Genomic DNA, 20,257 nt, shown 5'->3' with positions numbered 1-20,257 from the left:
GACATTATCTACAAACCTGGCAAAATAAATACAAATGCCGATGCACTCTCACGAAATCCGATAGAAAATATAAAAATAAACGCAGTTACCAGAGCACAAAAAGCAAAACAAGAATCAAAAGAAATAGTAACAAATAAACAAGAAAAGCAAGAGGAACAAATCAAAATAATAAGAAAACAAGACAAAGAAAAAAGAAATAGAAATAAAAATATTACACAAACACAAGTACATATAGATGACGAAAATACAACACGGAAACAACATAACATAAGATTTACGAAAAAACCCATCGAATCAAGAAAAGACAACATCATACATTTTATCGATTACAAACATCAATCATTAGATAACACAACAGAAAGTCTAATGAAAATCAAACATATACAACCAGACAAAAATCTACAGCCCCAAGAAATTGAAATAAAACAGTCAAGAACAAAAAACATCTTCATAGCCTGTCTTGACACAAGACAGTCGGCTATGAGAATAAAGGAAACTCTCAAAAGTCTCTTCAAATTATTAAGAACATTAATAATTCGCAAGAGAATAAAGACATTCAGCATCTCAAAAGACCTACAATTAAAAAACATACACTGGACTGAAATAGAAAACATTCTAGCGACAACATTCGAAAACTCTAAAACTAAAATTATCATTTGCCTAAATTACATCGACTACGTAAAACTCACAGACCGAGACAATATATTCGACCAATATCACTCAAGCGCACTAGGAGGACATTCGGGAATCAACAGAACATGGAATAGAATAAAGAACAAATACTATTGGGAAAATCTGAAAACTGATATAGAGAACCGTATTAAAAATTGTGAAATTTGTCAAAGAAACAAACTAAAAAGAATAAAAACTAGACAACCAATGATAATAACGGATACTCCCATGAAAACATTCGACAAAATCGCAATGGACATAGTAGGACCTCTAAACGTTACTAATAATCAAAATAAATACATTCTTTCTATCCAAGACCTCCTCTCAAAATTCATAATAGTTGTTCCACTCAGTGATTAAACGGCAGAAACAATTGCAGATGCCCTAATTAAAAGATTTATATGTATTTTCAGTTCACCAAAAGTAGTCCTCACCGACAGAGGAGCAAACTTTACAAGTAAAATTTTAAAAGCCATTGCTCGTAGATTTAAATTTGCAAAAATAGAAACCACCGCATTTTCACCACAATCAAACGGCTCCCTAGAAAGAGCACATCACCCCCTTTGTGAATATTTAAAAAATTTTTCTAGTAAAAAAATTGAATGGGATAATTTATTAGAATTAGCCCAATTTCATTACAATACAAGCATTCACAACGCACATAGATTTACTCCGCATGAACTGGTCTTCGCTTATCCACCACGATTACCATCTAGTGAACCATTAAAAACTTCAGAACAATTGCCAACATTTAATAATTATCTATCCACACTTATACAAAACATGCAGGATATTGCATGCTTAGCGCGGGAAAACCTCATAATAGCTAAAGAAAGATCAAAAAAATATTATGATCGCCACATAAACCCTTGCAATTTCAAAATAGGAGATCAAGTGTGGCTCATTAAAGAACCTAAACCGGGAAAATTAGAAAAGAATCAAAACCTGGGTCCTTTTGAAATATTAAATATCACAGACAAACATAATGTAACAATAAATAAGGGTGGAAAACCGAATACAGTTCATGCAAATAAATTAATATTACACAAAAGTATATAAAATGATAAACCTTTCTCTGTTTTAGGACAAACAAATCATGTATTCAAAAATAACGTTATTCATTACATTTTTTCAAATTACTTATGCATACATTGGATATCACTGCGGTACCACAAACACAAACATCACAACATTCTCTCTACTGGACGCTGACGAATGCGACTTTAAAACCGAAACAATAAACTCAACAATAGCAAATATAGAACTTATCCAAGCAGCCGAATTTAGAAATATTCCAGTACATCAATGCAAAATTGAAATCCATCGGACAGTATACCAATGCGGACTATTCGGACGCCTCGAACCTGAACAAAATGGAGAACAAGAATACTTGTATGAATTGAGCCATGAACAATGCCAAACTATCCACGAAACGAGAATTTTTAGGTATGACAATTTTCATACGATTGCTGATTTAAAAATAAACGCCACAACAACCAAAGGCATAGACTTCGCTGGCGATGCAGGAAGCTGCAGCGGCGTAGCCTACGCAGATAGGTTCGGATCATGGAGTAAGGTACTTGTTCAAGGCACAATTAAAATCACATTAATACAAGCCTATGCGAAAATTAGTCTGAATAATGATAAATTACATTTAAGCTCAGGAACGATATGTAAATTTTCAGACACAACTTGCGTAGACTCTGACGGGGGTTATACATTTTGGGACATTTTACCTCAGGAAGAATGTTTTACTAACACTTACGATATTTTATATAAAGGTCCAGTAACAAAATACTTTAACACACACAATGACGACATAATATACATGGTAAACACTAGCGACACGACCTTTGCTTTAACAGCTAAAGACAAAATATTGAAATGCTACAGAGAGTTCACTAGAACAGAACACCCAAAACTCTTTATCGCGGAAGAAAATAATAACTTCAACAGATACAAATTCGATAAAGATACGGTTACTAGCAAAAGCAAGGTTAACATCGATTTATTCACATACGTAAATTCTAAATTTGTATATGTCGAAAAACATTTGGGCAGACAACTGAACGATCTTTACAGAAAAATCATTACAGATAGGTGTGAAGTAGAGAGGAAAACATTACAAAACTCCCTATCCCTTGCAACCCTCTCCCCTGACGAATTCGCATACAATATCATGAAAAGACCTGGATACATTGCCAGGATCGCAGGAGAAGCAGTTCATATCATAAAATGCATCCCTACTGTAGTGAAGGCACAGCACCTTAGCGAATGCTACAGCGAATTACCAGTAATTTCAGGCAATGAAACCTGGTTTCTTACTCCAAAAACGCATATCCTCAAAAGAAGAGGTACTCCAATGAACTGCAACTCCATCATACCTACATACTACAAAGTAAATAACAAATGGATAAAACTAACACCGAAACCAACGGAAACAATATCACCACAAACACTCAAACCAAACACAAACATAAATTGGAAATTTGAATCCATAGAGTCATTAACAACTAGCGGCATATACTCACAACAAGAATTAGATCAACTACAACAACAAATAATGTTCCCCATGGAAAAAGCATCTCTGCTAAATATTATAGCTAAAGAGATATCAGGAGAAGGAACAACAGGGAATATTTTTACAGAAAATACACTTGCAAAATTGGCAGAAAGCACATGGAATCACATGTTCAACAAGCTAGTCATGTGCGGATCAATCTCATCAGTAATCATCATGATATTAATAATACTGCAAATAACAAAATTGACAATTGACACCATCATCAGAGGATATACGCTGCACATGGTTTATGGCTGGTCTATGAACCTACTATGGGCCTTCTTTAGCTCAATAACCCACCTGTTAGTGACACTAGGACGACAAAACCACAACAGTATGACAAAAATTAATAAACAAAATGCAGAAATTGAACTAGACACAATACACACAAACCTGAACGACACAGACGTCAATATACAAATCTACCCTGATACCCACTGTCCTATTCCTCAACAAAACTTACCTCTCGAAACAACAATAATCAAATACAAACATGACCTATTTTCAACAAAAATCTAATTGTCATGTCGTTCAGTACCCCAAATGCTTTACGTCATGGCCACATTTTAAGCGGGGAGGGAAGCGAGATATTCGCTCTAGGATATTAGGCTGAGATGACAAAGGAATTGAAATAAAAAAAACAAAGATTTGTTCTTTTTATCTAAAAACAGAAAAAAATATATATTTATTTTTACAAAATTACAAGCATATTCGCAAATATAATCACACTCAGATACAATTGCAATCATACCGGTGGTCCACACTTGGACCTACAATCACATTATAAAAATCACTAAACACTTCTACGCATACCCTACGGAAACCATTGCAATAAACTAACAAATCATAAAAAAATAAGTCACGAAGACCCCAAGTATCTTCGTCTGGCCCATACTCCCCCAGGAAGAAGGCCGTGCGCGTCACTCGGTCGCAATGCCGTAGAGTCCGCACCAATTGCCATCTCTGAAACTAACAAAGCAAACAGGAAACAAATTAATCCATATATATAAAAATACCAATATACATTGCAAAATACTTACATCTATCCTCACATACTTCCGGGTTCCGGGTTTCGGCCCGGCAGGAAGGGGCAAGCCCTCTCGTCTGGCTTTCTTCACAGCACGTGAATGCTGCCAATCCGCAAACTAAAAATCATATTGCAATGTCTTAGGCCCTGGGGTGTTACGTCTTACGACGCATCCTTTTTGTAACAACTGCACACTCGTGAAATTCAAAGCTTCTAAAACTATTCGCACGTCAGCAGAAAGCTGACGAAACGCGAGGTAAATGACACTCCGAAATAAAGTTGTTACACCTTGCGACACATCCTCTTTTGTAACAAATGCATATTCAGGAAATTCAAAACTGCTAAAATATTCACACGTCAGCAGAAAGCTGACAAAACGCAAAACAAATAGCACTCCGAAATAAAGCCACCGAGCACAAGAATGTATATTCAGCAAAAAACAAAATGTCACAATTCAATACTGACCTGAAAATTAACATATAAAAAGCAATGAACATCATTACGAGTCAGTTGATCAGTAGTCAGTCAGTCAATAAGTACCTGTAAGACTCAACTCCGTACACACTGGTCCGACAATTGGTGATCATTTTACTTAATAAACTCACGACTGTTACAAAGTAATATCGTGCAAGTATTATTCAACAACCTATCCTATTCAATTCAACAAGCAGTTAGAGCCTGCTACACTTTATCCACAATTAAAAGCTACAATTATCAAGGTAGTACAATCATCAGACATACATTTCTACATATATTTATTATAAGTGAGACATATCCGACCACTAGTCAACATATTGGAACGTCTCATTCATTAGCTATTCGTAGTTGATGCACGAGACGTAACAATTGAAACATAAAATGAGACGTTATTTGTTACCTACAAAATGATTGATTAAAATATCGGTAATATATCTATACTCGTGTCTACGGTAAAGTATAGGCCTTCGGCCTGTCTGGAGGTTAGGGGTTTGGAGTCGTTTGGTTAAAAAGCACAACCATTCAGCCTATTTGATGTTTAGGGGTTTAGGGTTTAAGGCTCTTTAGTTTACATGTACAGGCTACAAAGATCACACATTTGTAAACAAGTTTTTATGAAAGTTAAAATTTTTTTTCGACATATTCGTCCACCACATTGGTTCCGCCATTTTAAATTTTCAAAATCTGATAAGAGATTTGTAATCAGCGACCTCGAAAATATCTATATACGAACTTTCTACGAAATATTATATATTGAATTACATATTTACAGTTATTTTGTGTTAGGGGTGGTTTACCCCCCTCAGGGGTAATATTTATTAAAACACCGAAAGTCGTCAACTAAATTTTGTTATTATGGATGTTTACAGATTTTTTCCAATTTTTTTTAGTCGGTTTAAACTTTTTTATTATAAAATTATGCCAAAAAATATATGTTTTCAACCACTAAAAAATAGGAGATGCTACCCTTACTCTTCTAATCATCATGAAATACATGCTCCTTTCGTAAGAAATAACCTCCAATTTGTTTCACTGAAAAATATTAATTTTAAGCCGAGATATTAAAACAAAACGCTTTTTGGGGGTTAACATTGTGGGGAGGTTTTTACCCCTTAAAAGTGAAAATTAGCCGATAAAAAAAATACGTGCCTCTTATTTTTTTATGTTCTACAATATGTATCAAGGCTGTAAAATATTTGATTTGTCAAATACTCTGTTTAATATGTTTTAATGGCTTTCTGATATTTTCAAATGCAGTATTATTGTGCGACGTATTCACCAGTTTATAGTAAAAAAAGAAAAAAATATTGATTAGAGATCGAAATTTAGTTGCTCGATTTAGTTTGGCGATATATATCTGACATAAATCTCTATTATAAGACCAATTCAGCTGCTCTATGTTTCATCTATGCTAACTAACAGTGAGTTATAGAATTGTACCTGAGCAACAGTGACTCCATCCTGTTATACATCCTGTTGTACAGTGGCGTGCACAAGTTTCTGACAAAAAAAAATCATTTAAAATTTAAAGTTTTGCACCTACGTCTAAAATGGTTGTAGAAGAATATGCGTAGGCTCATTTTAAAGAGTGAAGCAATACTCTTCATATCTTGCCGGTATTTTTTTTATCAAATTAAAAATTGTGTTTATTAAGATAAAAAAACAAATTACTTTGTTAGAAAAATTTTTTTTACATTAAATTGGTTATAACTTTTGAGCGATTCACCAGATTTCAAAAATCGAAAATGTAAAAGTTGTATGTTTCTGTTATCTTCAAAATGAGCAGAACGGGATCCATTTTCATAGAGCCAATAAGAAGTTATAACGTTTTCTGTAAAACAACTTCTTTTTTTTTTTCATTTTTGATTATTTTGAAAACTATGCACTGTAGAAAGAAACTCCAAAGAGAAAAAAGGTTGTTTTTTAATGTAGAATAATTTCTCAATATCGAAATTGAATTTTGTAAAAAAAGAAATTTTTCCGTTTTTTCACCGTGGGTAAAATATGACTATCAAATGATTACAAATAAATAATATTATTTAAATTCTAACTATTACAATTTATTAATATTCTTTTTACATACATATTTTCATAACATAGAATTACAATAATATTTATCACAATACATCAAACTCGTGTATTCAACAGTAGTCAACGTAATTTTTTGAATACATATGTGAAATGCACGAGTTTGATCTATTGTGATAAATATTATTGTATCTCTTGCAACGGTAGTCGATTCAATTAATCGAACCGTTCGCGATTCTGATTTTCGCGCGTTAGTTCTAAGTATTGAGAGAGAGAGGGGGCGCGCGATCTTTTGAATTAGCAGTTACGTATCAGCTGTTACTTGTGTAGTACCGCCAAAATAGTTTAGCACAGTGTTTCACCGATTTGCCAATAAAAAAAGTTTACTTGGATTTTGGATACGTGTGCAAGGGTGAGCGAGGAAGCAGCGACAGTAGCAGCATCACGGAAGCAGCAGCAAAAGCAACAGCTATTATACAGCAGATTTGCAATCGAGGCAGCACAGCTGATTCTGATCTGAGGAGCACCTTTAATTTGCTTCAACAATTACGGCTGATCACCGTAATTGCACCGCAGGGTAGGTGCACCTCCCTTAATTATCGCGTGACAAAATACATTTATATTTTGTCCAACAGTGTTAGCGTTAATTTTTTGTATTCGCGTCGAGCGTTATATCGCGCCAATTTTCGTATCTTCTCTCTCTCTCTTTCTTACCGAAAGTTATTTAATTGTAAATCCTATTCGCGTGCGTCAGTCTTTCGGCCCGACAAAGACTGTAGAGATTTTTTATTAATAAAATCTATTAAACTTATTCGCCGATTTCGTCATATAATTTTTCCTAATAGTTTAAACAATTGAAAAAGGCTTAGGTTTTAATCCGATTATAGCTAGGGGATTAAGTGGATTAGGAGCAAAGTCTATTACACTTAAAACTCATCGAGTATCACAAGGTACGTGACTCAAGGTGAGTTCAACTCTGCTTGATCGAAGACAACTAAGTTAAGTCAGCTGAGGTTAAGGCGAATACACGTATTAACATACGTGTTAACGGAGCGGCGGTTTGCTCTGCATCGTGGGAGTTTGTTCTTAAATAAATTTCTCATTTTGCAGATTTATCCCCCCGTTACACTCTATGTTATGAAAATATGTATATCTCTATGAAAAAACGGAAAAATTTTTTTTTACGAAATGCATTTTTGATAGTGAATAATTATTTTATATTAAAAAACAACCTTTTTTCTCTTTGGATTTTCTTTCTACAGCGCATAGTTTCCGAGATAATTAAAGATGAAAAAAAGGGAATTGTTTTACAAAAAACGTTGTAACTTTTTGTCGGCTCAATGAAAATGGATTCTGTTGCGCTCATTATAAAGATAACAGAAATATACAACTTTTACACTTTTGATTTTTGAAATCTGTTGAGTCTAACAAAAGTTATAACTGATTTACTGTAAAAAAAATTAAAAAAAAATAATTTGCTTCTTTAACTTAATAAAGACAATTTTTAATTAAAAAAAACACCAGCGGGATATGAAGGATATTTTTTTTTTTTTTATTTTGTGTAACGTCGCTCTATTTATGCTCCATCAGTACTAATCAACGACGGAGGCTTGCGATGTGTTTGAGAACAATGCACATGAAACTTTTTTCAGTGGTGCTTGTATCAATCAGCATGGACTGGGAATCGAACCCGGGCCTACCGGGTGCGAGTCCGTCGCCCTACTGACCGAGCCATTGCAGGCCTCATATGAAGGATATTGCTTTGCTCTTCAAAATAAGCCTGTGCGCGTTCTACTACGACCATTTTCGATGAAGCTGCAAAACTGTAAATTTTAAATGATTTTTGTTTTGCCAGAAACTTATACACGCTACTATATAAACCGTTTACTTATATACCGAGCCGCCCTTCCCCGTCCTTAAAAGCATGTTTCTATGAGCATTATTATTCGCCAATGTTAACTGATTAGGAGTATAATTCAAACACCCAGTATCGATAGGATTTTTAGGTCCAAAGATAATTTTCTAAAGATAGAGATCATTTTTAGAAGTCCTAGAGATCTTATTAGTTTGCAAATACTGAGAAAATAGTATTGTAATTATCTTATCAGATTATCATTAATAATGCATGGAATATTTTCAATTAAGCTGAGGAAAAAGCTTAATAAGGTTATTAAACTTTAAAGGGTCGGAGAATCAATATATTGACGCTACCCCCGATTGACATTTTTTCTATGATCAATCAATAATACCTTTTATAGATATCTTTTATACCAGTTTTCTGACAGTGATGAATATGCTCCTTGAAATCCCGGCCCTCTAAAGGTTAAATGAGTTTTACAAACTAAAATAATTTGATAAAAGGCTTAAATTTTATTTTTCATTTACAAAGAATGTATGTATGTGCCCGGTTGAAAAGTTCCAGATTCTAAAGTAACAAGAGTAGAATAACCTAAACAGAACCCATTTTATAAAATATTTAGAATTAATATGGAATCAATTTATTTTTTAGACGGGGTTGACACCTTTAATGGAAGCTGCTAGTGGTGGTTACGTAGAAGTTGGAAGAGTTCTGTTAAGTAAAGGTGCTGATGTAAATGCAATGCCGGTACCGTCATCAAGAGATACTGCTCTAACTATCGCAGCAGATAAAGGCCATTGTAGATTCGTTGAACTCTTATTATCCAAGTAATGTTCTTAATTAAGTAAAATAATAATCACTTATTATCAATTATTATTATTATCATTATTATTATATTACCATTATTATTATTTTTCGAGATGATAAAGAATCACGTAATTTTCCACGGACCATAAGAATGACCATATGTAAAGATGTTGGAGCAGCTTACAAGCATTTTCTCCTCATCATGAGATGAGCCTTACTAATTTTCTGAGATTAGATAGTTACAAATAATCGCCAAATCATCTGAAGTACCCTGATAGCCTAACTTTGATTAACCTTCCGGCTCTTACGCAATGTTTTTAAAAAATTATAAAATATATTTAGCGAATATACATAAATATTTATTCATATTTATATAATACAACCATAACTCTAATCCATTGTCACTAAAAGTTCTAAAAAAATATAACGAAAGCACTATTACATTTTGTAACGAGCGGGCTCACTAAGAAATAGATGAGCGATTTTGAAATAGCGCGCCATGCGCAGAAGACCCGCGCAGCGAGTGAGAGAGAGAGAGAGAGAAATAGCTAAAACACGCGGGCAGGACAATCGAGTGGAGACCGGCAAGGATATCGCACGCGCACGAAAGCCTTTTGATTGTTTTTCGGAAAACCGAGCGTGGGATCGATCCCGTGTGGTGAAATCGAGTGACTGTGAGGAGCGAGTGCTGGGGGTGTAGAAAATATTCGGCAACGATCGACGAGTAAGGGCGACCGAACGAAGGCTGTCGCACGAGTCGAGAGACCTGACACGTCACCCATCCTTGACGACCCTGGGCGACGATATTCGAGCAACCGGGGCGGAGAATTAAGGCGTAGCTGTCTGCAGCAGCGTTCGCCCGCGTAAGTCTTCTTCTTTGTTTCGGTATTGCGAGCGAGAATTCCGGGAAGCGAGCGCATGTAAACAGCGTCGGCTGCGTGTCATTCGAAATTGTATTTTCCGTCTCTCTCTCACGCGTACGTACGATTAGGCTGCGCATCGCGAATCTCTCGGCCAACGTAAATAGTCGCGCCAATATAGATATAAGAATTGAATAAATTCGGTAGAAATATATTAATAAGCCGGCATATTCATTCGATAGTCCCGAATATTCTCTACGTTCCCTTTTCCTCCGCACCGTTTTCGAGGAATCTTCGACCATTGCTTTTCTTTATTGTTTCGTGCTTTCGCGCTCGTTTTCAGGTTGCGCGGCAAGCACAGAGCTAGCCAGAAGAGGAAAACAGCGAGCAGCGGTGATACATCGATTTTGTTAACGGACGACGATTTAATACATTTAATAAATCACCAACCGTTACAATCTATATTCGAAAAAATGAGATAGATGATCTTATAACTATTTTGGACTGCATGTTTAACATACAGTATCAATTGCAAATCTGCTTCTTTAATATCTTTTCACTGCAGCATGTTTAAATTACAAGATCTATTTGATACTAAAAGTCTCTTGTTTATTGTGCTGAATACTAATTCAAAATCGGACAATTTGTTTTCTCCTGTTAGAATAAAATATCTTAAAAGTTTTTGGAGTAATATTTTAGTTTCCGAAGAACCTCAAATTTTTCTTCCAGTTTAGGTAAAGTTCTATTTGAAAAAAGATTATAATAAACAATGAATTCAACTTTACTTCTTCTTAGATACTCTGAAGATTCGAGTGATTTATCATAATATGAATTGAAAACAATGTCGATTCTTATGTCATTTTTTTTCTATGTTTTACTCAATAGAAAATTACAAAAACTGATAGCAAGATCTTTAAAAATTCGTAGGTCTTTTCATGAAATTTTACGCAGTATTAACATAACATCGATAAACTATGCATGTTACATCGTTATTTGAATATTTTTCTCTGTCCACGAAAACATTTTTTTTTCCATTTCTTTTATCAATGAACTTTTATCGCTTTCAGTAAACAAACCTTCATTACCGAGTAATTCATTTTTTTCTGTCAATTCATACTTGAGGACTTTTTCTCGAGAAAAATTCCGTTCCTTCGCAACCAGTAAAATTCTTTCAGTTTTAGCAGCAGTAGTTATCTTCCAACGTTTTTATTTTATCACGCTTTATGATACTCTTGAAATAAGGTAGATTATTTTTCGTTATAGTAGCCATGAATGGCTTAATTTTATTGATTATGGTTTCATTGGTAAATAAGTCATTTACACGAAATTTATACGAAATTTCAAAAATATTTAGTATTTATTTATCAGGTTGTACAAGCTTATTCGTTATCATTGTTTTTGAAGCATGCCCCCTGTCACGAAAGGAATGGTATTTTTCTCTTTCAGATAACAAATTATTTTATTGATTGCAGATTCAGATTTTAAAATTGCTGACGTTCAAAGTTCATGATGGACTTGCAACTTGTCATTTGTAAAAAACGTAATTTCTTTAAAGTAACTTACGATTGACCAGAATTTGTTTTAAGTGATACCCTATACAGTAACCGTTTCCTTTTGTTTTGTTACTTCTATAACATCAGATGTGCTCTTGGATGAATGATTGATCATTTGTTCGAGCGCCTAATCGATGGCAACGGATATAAAGAAGACGAGTTATCACTTTACACTGAATTTACCTTTGAATTGTTTATAAATTTCTGAAGAAAACTGGGATTAATTTTTTAATTGCTTTTAGATGTAATTTCTAATTTCCCGCGTGATCAGCGTGAATTAGATTGAGCATAAAATCAATAACAAGGATATTTTTTTCTCAGTATTTGAAAAGCTCTGACTCAGCACATCGCGATGATACAAAATTATTAAAATCAATATAAAATGTTGAATATTTTTTCTTAAAACCGTGCAATAAATATTTACATTCATCAATATTTCCTTTTTAACAAGTTTCCTGAATAGAAAGAACAGTTAATATTTCATTTTCATATTATTTCAATCTCTCAGAAGTGAAAAATACCTTGAGCTACAGTGTTTGTAACGCTTCAGCTAAATAACCGAAACATTTTCGACATCTCCTGTAACTTTTTCTATCGAGAATTTTATCGATCATGTTTATTCCATATAACTTGATTTCAATAAATACGTTTCTATCACCACTCTTTTGCAAGTATTTATCAATACCAGCTTTGACACATTTTGTTATATGAAAGAAACCAAGACATAGATAAATGCTGTCAATATTTTTAATCCACTCAAGTTTACTATGTGGTAATAATTGAGTCATTGCATAACCATATACGTTGTTATGGTCTTGATTGGTAATGTATATTTCTTTTTTGTTATTATCAAAATTTCCCTTCATATATCTATTATTGGTTACTGCATACCGACCTGAGCACTCGCTCAACCCATCGCAAATTCCACATTCTGTAAACAAGTGTATATCCACATCTGTCAAAAGTTTAATTTCGCTTTTGTATACTTCAGTATTGCATCCCACAAATCACAATATTCACCAAGAATTTTTATCTCGAATAGATTCAAAACTTTTTTCACATGCGTATAATCTCAGAAATATCTGTACCACTAAGCCTACTAGAAAATTCTTTCTATTCAGGCAATCGCATTTCTTCGAGTTTTTTCTAGCTACCAATGTATTCATATGGAAATATTCCTTTTAGTGTCAACAAATTGACTTGGTCTTGTGATATATCAGAAAATTAAGATTTTATAATCTTGTAAGTTCTCAACTTATAAGAAGCCGAGGAATTGGATTGGACTCATTGGTAAGGATCCTGAGTAATAATTATTATTTTAATGTGTAACGGAGAATTCCGGCCTTACCCGTCTGGATTGCTCGCGACCGTCCGTACAAATTATTTATTCGGGGATTCCGGAAGCAAAAGACGTTCCCACGACTGAATAACGCGTTGAGCATAAACACATTAAACGCACAGATTGGAAGTCGGGATGAGGAGTGATACAGCGGCGAATAAACACAACAGCGGATTAACACACTAGTCATTTAATTGTCAACAATTGATTACAATACGGCGATCTCAGGCTTATATACTACGAGCGTTACAATAACAAACACGAACGCGAAGGTGAATCGGTGGCTGGTCAGTCGGCCGACTCCCTTGCGAAAACTAAATACTATAACAAATGCCCGACAAACACTTTTCGCCGATAGTCTACCAACGGGTAGCCAGCAGATCTGCCGTGCTACCAGCCATAAGCTGGCGCCCAAACATGCAAGAGAGAGAGAGAGACAAGAGAAAAATACGGCACCGACCTCGACCTTCAGCCTGTCTGACGGCTAGAGCGCTCTGCACCGTGACGTCACTGGTGTGCTCCTCGCTGGCCGTCTCGCTGGTATTCTCTTTTGTCGTCGTTACCTTTCTCCTTCTCGTCCTCTCGTTCGCTCCACAATACTGCTGTTGTCTTCACCGCCTCTTTATCGTTCGATACCGCAGCACGTCCAGACTGCTCACGCGCGCACCCGGGCACCTCGCCGGTTACCCACACGCGCCGGTGCCGGGTATACTTTGGGATACGGCTGGGCGCGACCCAGCCTTACGCTCCAATACTCATCCGCGCACCGGGCGTGTCTTCGAAACGAATGATCGTCGACGAGGTCGCGGGGCCAACTTGGAAAAATTGTAACCGTCGGTTTTATCCGCGCGCGCGACTTCCTCTGCTTATCGCTTAGCAGAGATTCCCCGAATTTTCCGCGACGATCTGCAATTCGAGCGCTCTCTCTCTCTCTCTCTCTCTTCTTCTACGCCATCTGCATCGCTCCAGTCGTCAGCTTAGCCCGTGTTCAGCACCTCGTAAACAAAAGGTCCAAGCGTGAGTGTGTGTACCAAACGCACACACTCTCAGCCTGGCGCGGCGCACGGACATTTGCGAGAGCCAAACGGACGAGATCGGCCTAGCCGAGATTCTCCGTCACAAATGAATAATAATTATTATTTTTAGGTTGAGCTCGTAAAATCGAAATGAAATGAAAATATAGTTATAAGTCGAGCGTCATAATTTAATTTTGAAATAATATTATGGATAATATTATGGAAAAACTATTGTTATTATTCACAAATCTTGATTATCAAATGAAACATATTTATTGTTTTAAAAGCATCGATTTCTTCTGATGTCAAATCATCCATTGGTTTTGGATTAACATATATACTCTTAAATTGAAAAGTTATGCTTTTTAACTATTCAGCAAACCACTTCGATAGTTATGATCCACGAGAAGAATTATACCTTAACTAACTTTTATAATAACTACATTAGAGATAGTAACCTATGCTAAGCATTTCATGTTGCTCATATGCAACGGTGTTTTTGTCAGCGACTTGCTCTACAATGAATGTTTTTTTCAATAGGCATTCACAGTCTGCATAAATTATAAGCGATGATTTTAATTTGAATTGATAATTATTGAACTTAATTACACTATTGTTGACATTTGGCATTTATACATGATAGTAATTCAACTGTTTGCAATTTTTTTCGTGGTCAACGAGCTTATTTATTGAAGTAAATTAGTGTAGACATCGATTGCAAATATGTTTTCTATTTTCATTGCTTGATAAGCTGCTTTCTACTAATTTTGCAAAATCTGTTATGTAAATGTAGTGTTAATTATTTTACAGGACGTTGAATCGGTGAATAATTATCATCAATCAATAGTAGATTTATATGATTTGATCTTTTATTGTTTGTATGTTATATGGAAATTATTCTTTTTCTTCTAAGCCAAACACATTGACTGATATTGTACTGTTTGAGTTTTCAAACCGAGGTATTTGATTTAACGACCCTGGAAATTTAATACCATACGAATTCAATTTGTTCTGGTGTATCGTGTAATAACTTTGCTTCTTAGGATGATTCGAGGGTGCATATATTGCTGACAAAGTAGCTCAGAAAAAACACTTATTATTATTTTCCATCGGATTACATTAATTAATGTTAATTTGAACATTCATATAAGAAGATCATTCTGATTTATTACTCTAAAATTCTTCTACATCTCTTAATAATGAAGTTGTAATATTATCATCAGACCATTGTTCAGCAGGATTCGAACGATACATTTCAATGTTTCATGTAGTGAAGTGTTTCTAGTCAGAGACGTTTTCTAATCCATTTTCCCAATTTAAATACTTTGTAACGGATAATTAGCGACCGTTCCTGTCTGGGTAGCTCGCGGCCGTCCGCACAAATTATTTATTCGGGGTTTCGGGAAGAAAAATATGTTTCCACGTCTGAATAACGCGTTGAGCATAAACACGTTAAACGCACAGATTCGAAGTCGGGATGAGGAGTGATACAGCGGCGAATAAACACAACAGCGGATTAACACACCAACCTTTTACTTTTCAACAATCGATTACAATACGGCAATCTTACGTCAATATTTACGAGCGGCACAATAATAAACGTGAACATGAAGGTGACTCGGTGGCTGGTCAGCCTGCCGATTCCCTTGTTAGAACTAAATGTTACAATAAATGCCCGACAAAATACTTTTCGCCGTTATTCTATCAACGGGGTAGCCACCAGGTCTTCCGCGCTACCACCCATAAGCTGGCGCCCAAACATGCAAGAGAGAGAGAGAGAGAGAGAGAGAGAGAGAGAGAGAGAGAGAGAAACAAGAGAAAAACACGGTACCAACCTCGACCTTCAGCCTCTCCGACGGCTGGAACGTTCTGCAGTGTGACGTCACTGGTGTGCTCCTCGCTGACCGTCTCGCTGGTGTTTGTTGTCGTAGCTGTTTATCTTCTTGATCGTCCTCTCGCTCGCTCCACAATACTGCTGCCTCAATCTGTTGTTTTGCTCGATGATTGCTGTTGTCGTTGTCTCAGACGCCTCTCTGTTGCTCGGTACTGCAGCACGTCCAAACTGCTCGCGCGCGCACCTCGCCGGTTACCCACACGTACCGGTGCCGGGTATCCTTCGGGACACGGCTGGGCGCGACCCAGCCTCACACTCAAATACTCGTCCACTCACCGGGGAGTGTCTCCGAAAACGAACAATCATCGCGCGCGCGACTTCCTCTGCCCATAGCCTAGCAGAGACTCTCGAATTTTCCGCGGTGATCCGCAATTCGAGCCCTCGCTATCTCTCTCTCTCTCTCTCTCTCTTCCTCTCCTCCTTTCTTTTACGCCATCTCCATCGCTCCAGGCGTCAGTTCAGCCCGTGTTCAGCACCTCGTAAACAAAAATCCAAGCATGAGTGTGTGTACCACACGCATACACTCTCAGCTTGGCGCGGCGCATGGACATTTGCGAGAGCCAAACGGACGAAATCGGCCTGGCCGAGATTCTCCGTTACAACTTCTAAAACATGCCCAAAAGTATTGCATTAATTTTGCAAGTATTATTTTTTTTTTTCAAAATATTTCTAATAGATTGTATGAATAAAATACAAGCATCTTTTAAGAACGCATGGATATTAGTGTGTTGAATGTTGTTATTGTACTCGTTCCTATTCGATTTTCAAAAGCGCTATCTAAATCAATCTACTGCACTCGTATTTTCAAACTGTTACGGAGACCGATACCACGAACTTTGACATTTTTTAATCGCAAATGAATACATTGAAGATATGCAATAGTGCTAAGCAAAGACTTTTTGTAGCACACTAAGCTGAGACTATCGTGAAATGTTTTTCTACGTTCTCAAATATAAAATACAATGTTTTTTCCAACGTTCTATAACAGTTCTATCGTGAATGCCTTTAGAAGTGATGCTCTTTTCAGTTTCTTACAATGTACGAACCTACACATAACACTCATTTAAAAATTCCATTTTCTAGTTCATACATGTAGTCTTTATACAAGGCGATCGAAGAATGAATTGTCACACGATACGAACCACTTTATATACATCGCTCGATGAAATTACACTGATTACGCTTAATTCTTCTTGTTCCAGGACAACGTCGTCAAAAGATTCTTTATCCATGATTAATTCTATCAATGATCGTTCATTCAGGAGTTCATAAAGATTAATATCTTTTATATGCTTCGGATAACGTGATAAATACGCTATTTATCATACGAAAATCGTTTATTGTTTTCATGCTTTTTTATAATAAATAATTTTACACAGAGTTTTTGTATCATTTCTATGAAAATAAAGCACAGAAAAATATTCATTAGCTTTTTTATTACAAAAGTAATAAAAATCTTACAAAAATAATATAAGAACTTATAAATCTAACGGGTAAATCTTAAAATTTACCTAAATCTATTTTTGCGCACTAACAACGAGCAGAAGCTTGACGGAGGCCGAGACGTTTATGAGGGAGCCTGTCTGTTGAGCATGTCTGTTGCATTATCTGTTGCACAGTCGGGTATTATTCTGTCTTCTATCGTGACGCGTTTGTACTTCTGTTCGAGGAGCTGGAGGATGAACTTGCGGAGCTTTCGGATCTGTTTGGAAATCTATTCGAACTTGTGGATTATTTTTAGAGGACTATCAGACGAAGAAGAAGAAAAAGAAGAAGAGGAGAAATTAAGGATCGACGTGAGCGGGATTTGTCGATACCAGAATCGTTGGATGGTTTTTTGTTTTGTTTCGGGGGAGACTTGGATTTATCATTACTACAGTTCGTCCAACTAATGACAGATCGGGTAAGTTTTAATGTGTTCGTCGTGCTTTGGTTCTTGAATTGTGCGTAGTTGTCATTTGTGTCTTTGTCAACAATTCTGTTTGTTTACTTTGTGTACGTTTGTGAAATTATATAATATCGATATTTGTTTCTTCTGTCTTAATTATTTTTTTGTTTTTATACGACTATCTTGTTAGTCTTATTATTTTTCAGTGTAGAATCTGTTCTGTGCTTTGATGTGTCGTTATTTCTTGTGTCCTTTGTCTTAGTCGAATTTTTTTCGACTTTTTCGTCACGTTCTTTGTACATTATGTTGTTGTTCTTATGATTTTGGGGAGAGATTTATGGAAGCGATGATAGCCCTAAATCTTTGCAATAAATTGTGAGAAAATCATCATCGTCTTCACACATCGGTATCAGCGACCATTGTGAAGTCGGCGGATTATTCTGAAATGAAATTTTTTCTTGATTGCGAAAAAAATAATCATTCAATTATATTTTTCAATTTTTCAAACATTACAACCGATTGTATGTTTTCCAGAGCAATGTCTAACATGTTCAGTTCAAATAGATCTTTAAAAAACTTCAATATTAAACGAAATTCGTACCTAATGATGAACAGTGCGGTTTTGAAGCTCTCGTACTTTCCATCCAGCATATTTGATAGTAACTTGCTCATACAGCGTCTGAAAAAAACGAAATAATTCAATTATTAAATCATTCAATAATTAAAATTTAGCAAAATTATATAATAACAATACCTATAGAAAAGGGACGTAATTTATGCTATTGTCGAACAGCTTCAAATCTCAAATTTCATTAAAATCATTCTACAAAATAACAAAATTATTTAATTAGTTTAATTATTGATGTTCTTGAATAAAATTTACGTACCTTTCATAACCATATACATTTTTTTCCAGGTACATGTTATGCACCGCCAAATCATTCTGAAGAAAAAAAATTGATAAATATTGCATCATTATGATTTGGCATTCAATTGATTATAGGACAAAACGTCCAAACCGAAAAGTCCAGACCAAAAAGTCCAGACGTAAAAGTTCCATAACGCAGGTTCATGTCGTACTTTCACAGCATTTCTTCTACCAATAACTCGTATACCTCGTACGTAATTTATTTCAAAGTATTAAGCTATACGAATGAAATTTTCTGGTACTTCGTTTACCAAAGCGTCAAAAATATCAGGAACATCTTCAGGAGTACGAAAGTTAAACTACACATGCTACGTGCAGCTTCACGAATGCTCGGATCATTTTCATCGCCGTACTGTTGCTGAAGACCTGCTTGAATTTTGCGATACACGCTTTGACAGAGATGAAAAAAACAAAGTCTTATAATATCTGCTTCGAAATGCTTCTTTATATCATTGATAATTGTTATTTCAAAATCTGTCATAACAGTTACAGGATGTCTTACCCGGACACTTGTTGCTTCAGCGAGCGATAGAGTTACTTCGATGACTTTCGAGTAGGCCTCTTCATTTTTAGTTTCCATAAGTGCGTAGACGAGGGGCAGAGCAATTTTACGCTCCGCTCTGTATTTTTGCACTACCGATCCCATTGTAGTAAATAATTGAAAAAAGATAGAGGGCACCGTTTGAAACGTTCCATCCAAAAACCAAATGTCAGATTTGAAAAGAATATTCAAATTCTCACGAGTAGCGAATACCGAAATTCTACCACAGCCAACTAAATTGTAATTGTCATCTTCGTACGAATCATACAACAAGAATTTTTCACCAGCCAAAGACTTTGCGAATTCATCGGGTATTTCTGAAATATGAGCATGAAGTCAGAAAAGAAACGAGAATATTATTTTCATTGTAGTGCATTATAACCTTGTAAATCTTGAATATTTGTAGGATTTGTTGGTAAGTGTCGCAAACGTTCCCGCTGTATTCGTTTTCGAATGTTGTCGTGGTTGGGGAGACGAGCTTGCACGGCTAAGTCGGCTTCTTGTACTTCTCGCATAACTGCCGGCCAGTATTTTCCCGGGCAGTACGCGTAACATTTGACATCACGCGGAGTGATGAAACTTCTTCAGGCTCAGCTCCGTGTCCAACGTGCGAGCTTGGTGAGCCACCTTTACGTACCATCAGATTGCGTCCGGTATTTACAGTGGTTAAACGCGCTGGGCATTGCGGGGTGTACCGACACTTCCAATATTTCACGCAGCCTTTGGAATCGGACCCTCGGTACAAGAAGCCGTCAAGATGCCCGTAAATTTTATTACCCACTCGGATCATTTCCAACGTCGCCAGT

The 20,257-nt window shown here is 35.9% G+C and overlaps 1 protein-coding gene across 1 annotated transcript in view; it reads left to right on the top strand.

The window, feature by feature from the left end:
- The window catches only part of LOC131675175 (uncharacterized), a 929,507-nt gene that overhangs the window by 544,050 nt on the left and 365,200 nt on the right, over positions 1–20,257 (top strand). The window contains exon 13 of the mRNA XM_058954049.1: positions 9,277–9,452. Coding sequence (XP_058810032.1) covers positions 9,277–9,452 — 176 coding nt within the window. The remainder of the gene's footprint in view (positions 1–9,276; positions 9,453–20,257) is intronic.

The sequence above is a fragment of the Phymastichus coffea genome, unplaced genomic scaffold, assembly GCF_024137745.1.
Source record: "Phymastichus coffea isolate CEN01 unplaced genomic scaffold, Cenicafe_Pcof_1.1 PCOF00016, whole genome shotgun sequence".
NCBI classification, from domain to species: domain Eukaryota; kingdom Metazoa; phylum Arthropoda; class Insecta; order Hymenoptera; family Eulophidae; genus Phymastichus; species Phymastichus coffea.
The sequence above is the reverse complement of the archived record's forward strand: the minus strand, read 5'-3'. Positions and strand labels throughout refer to the sequence as shown.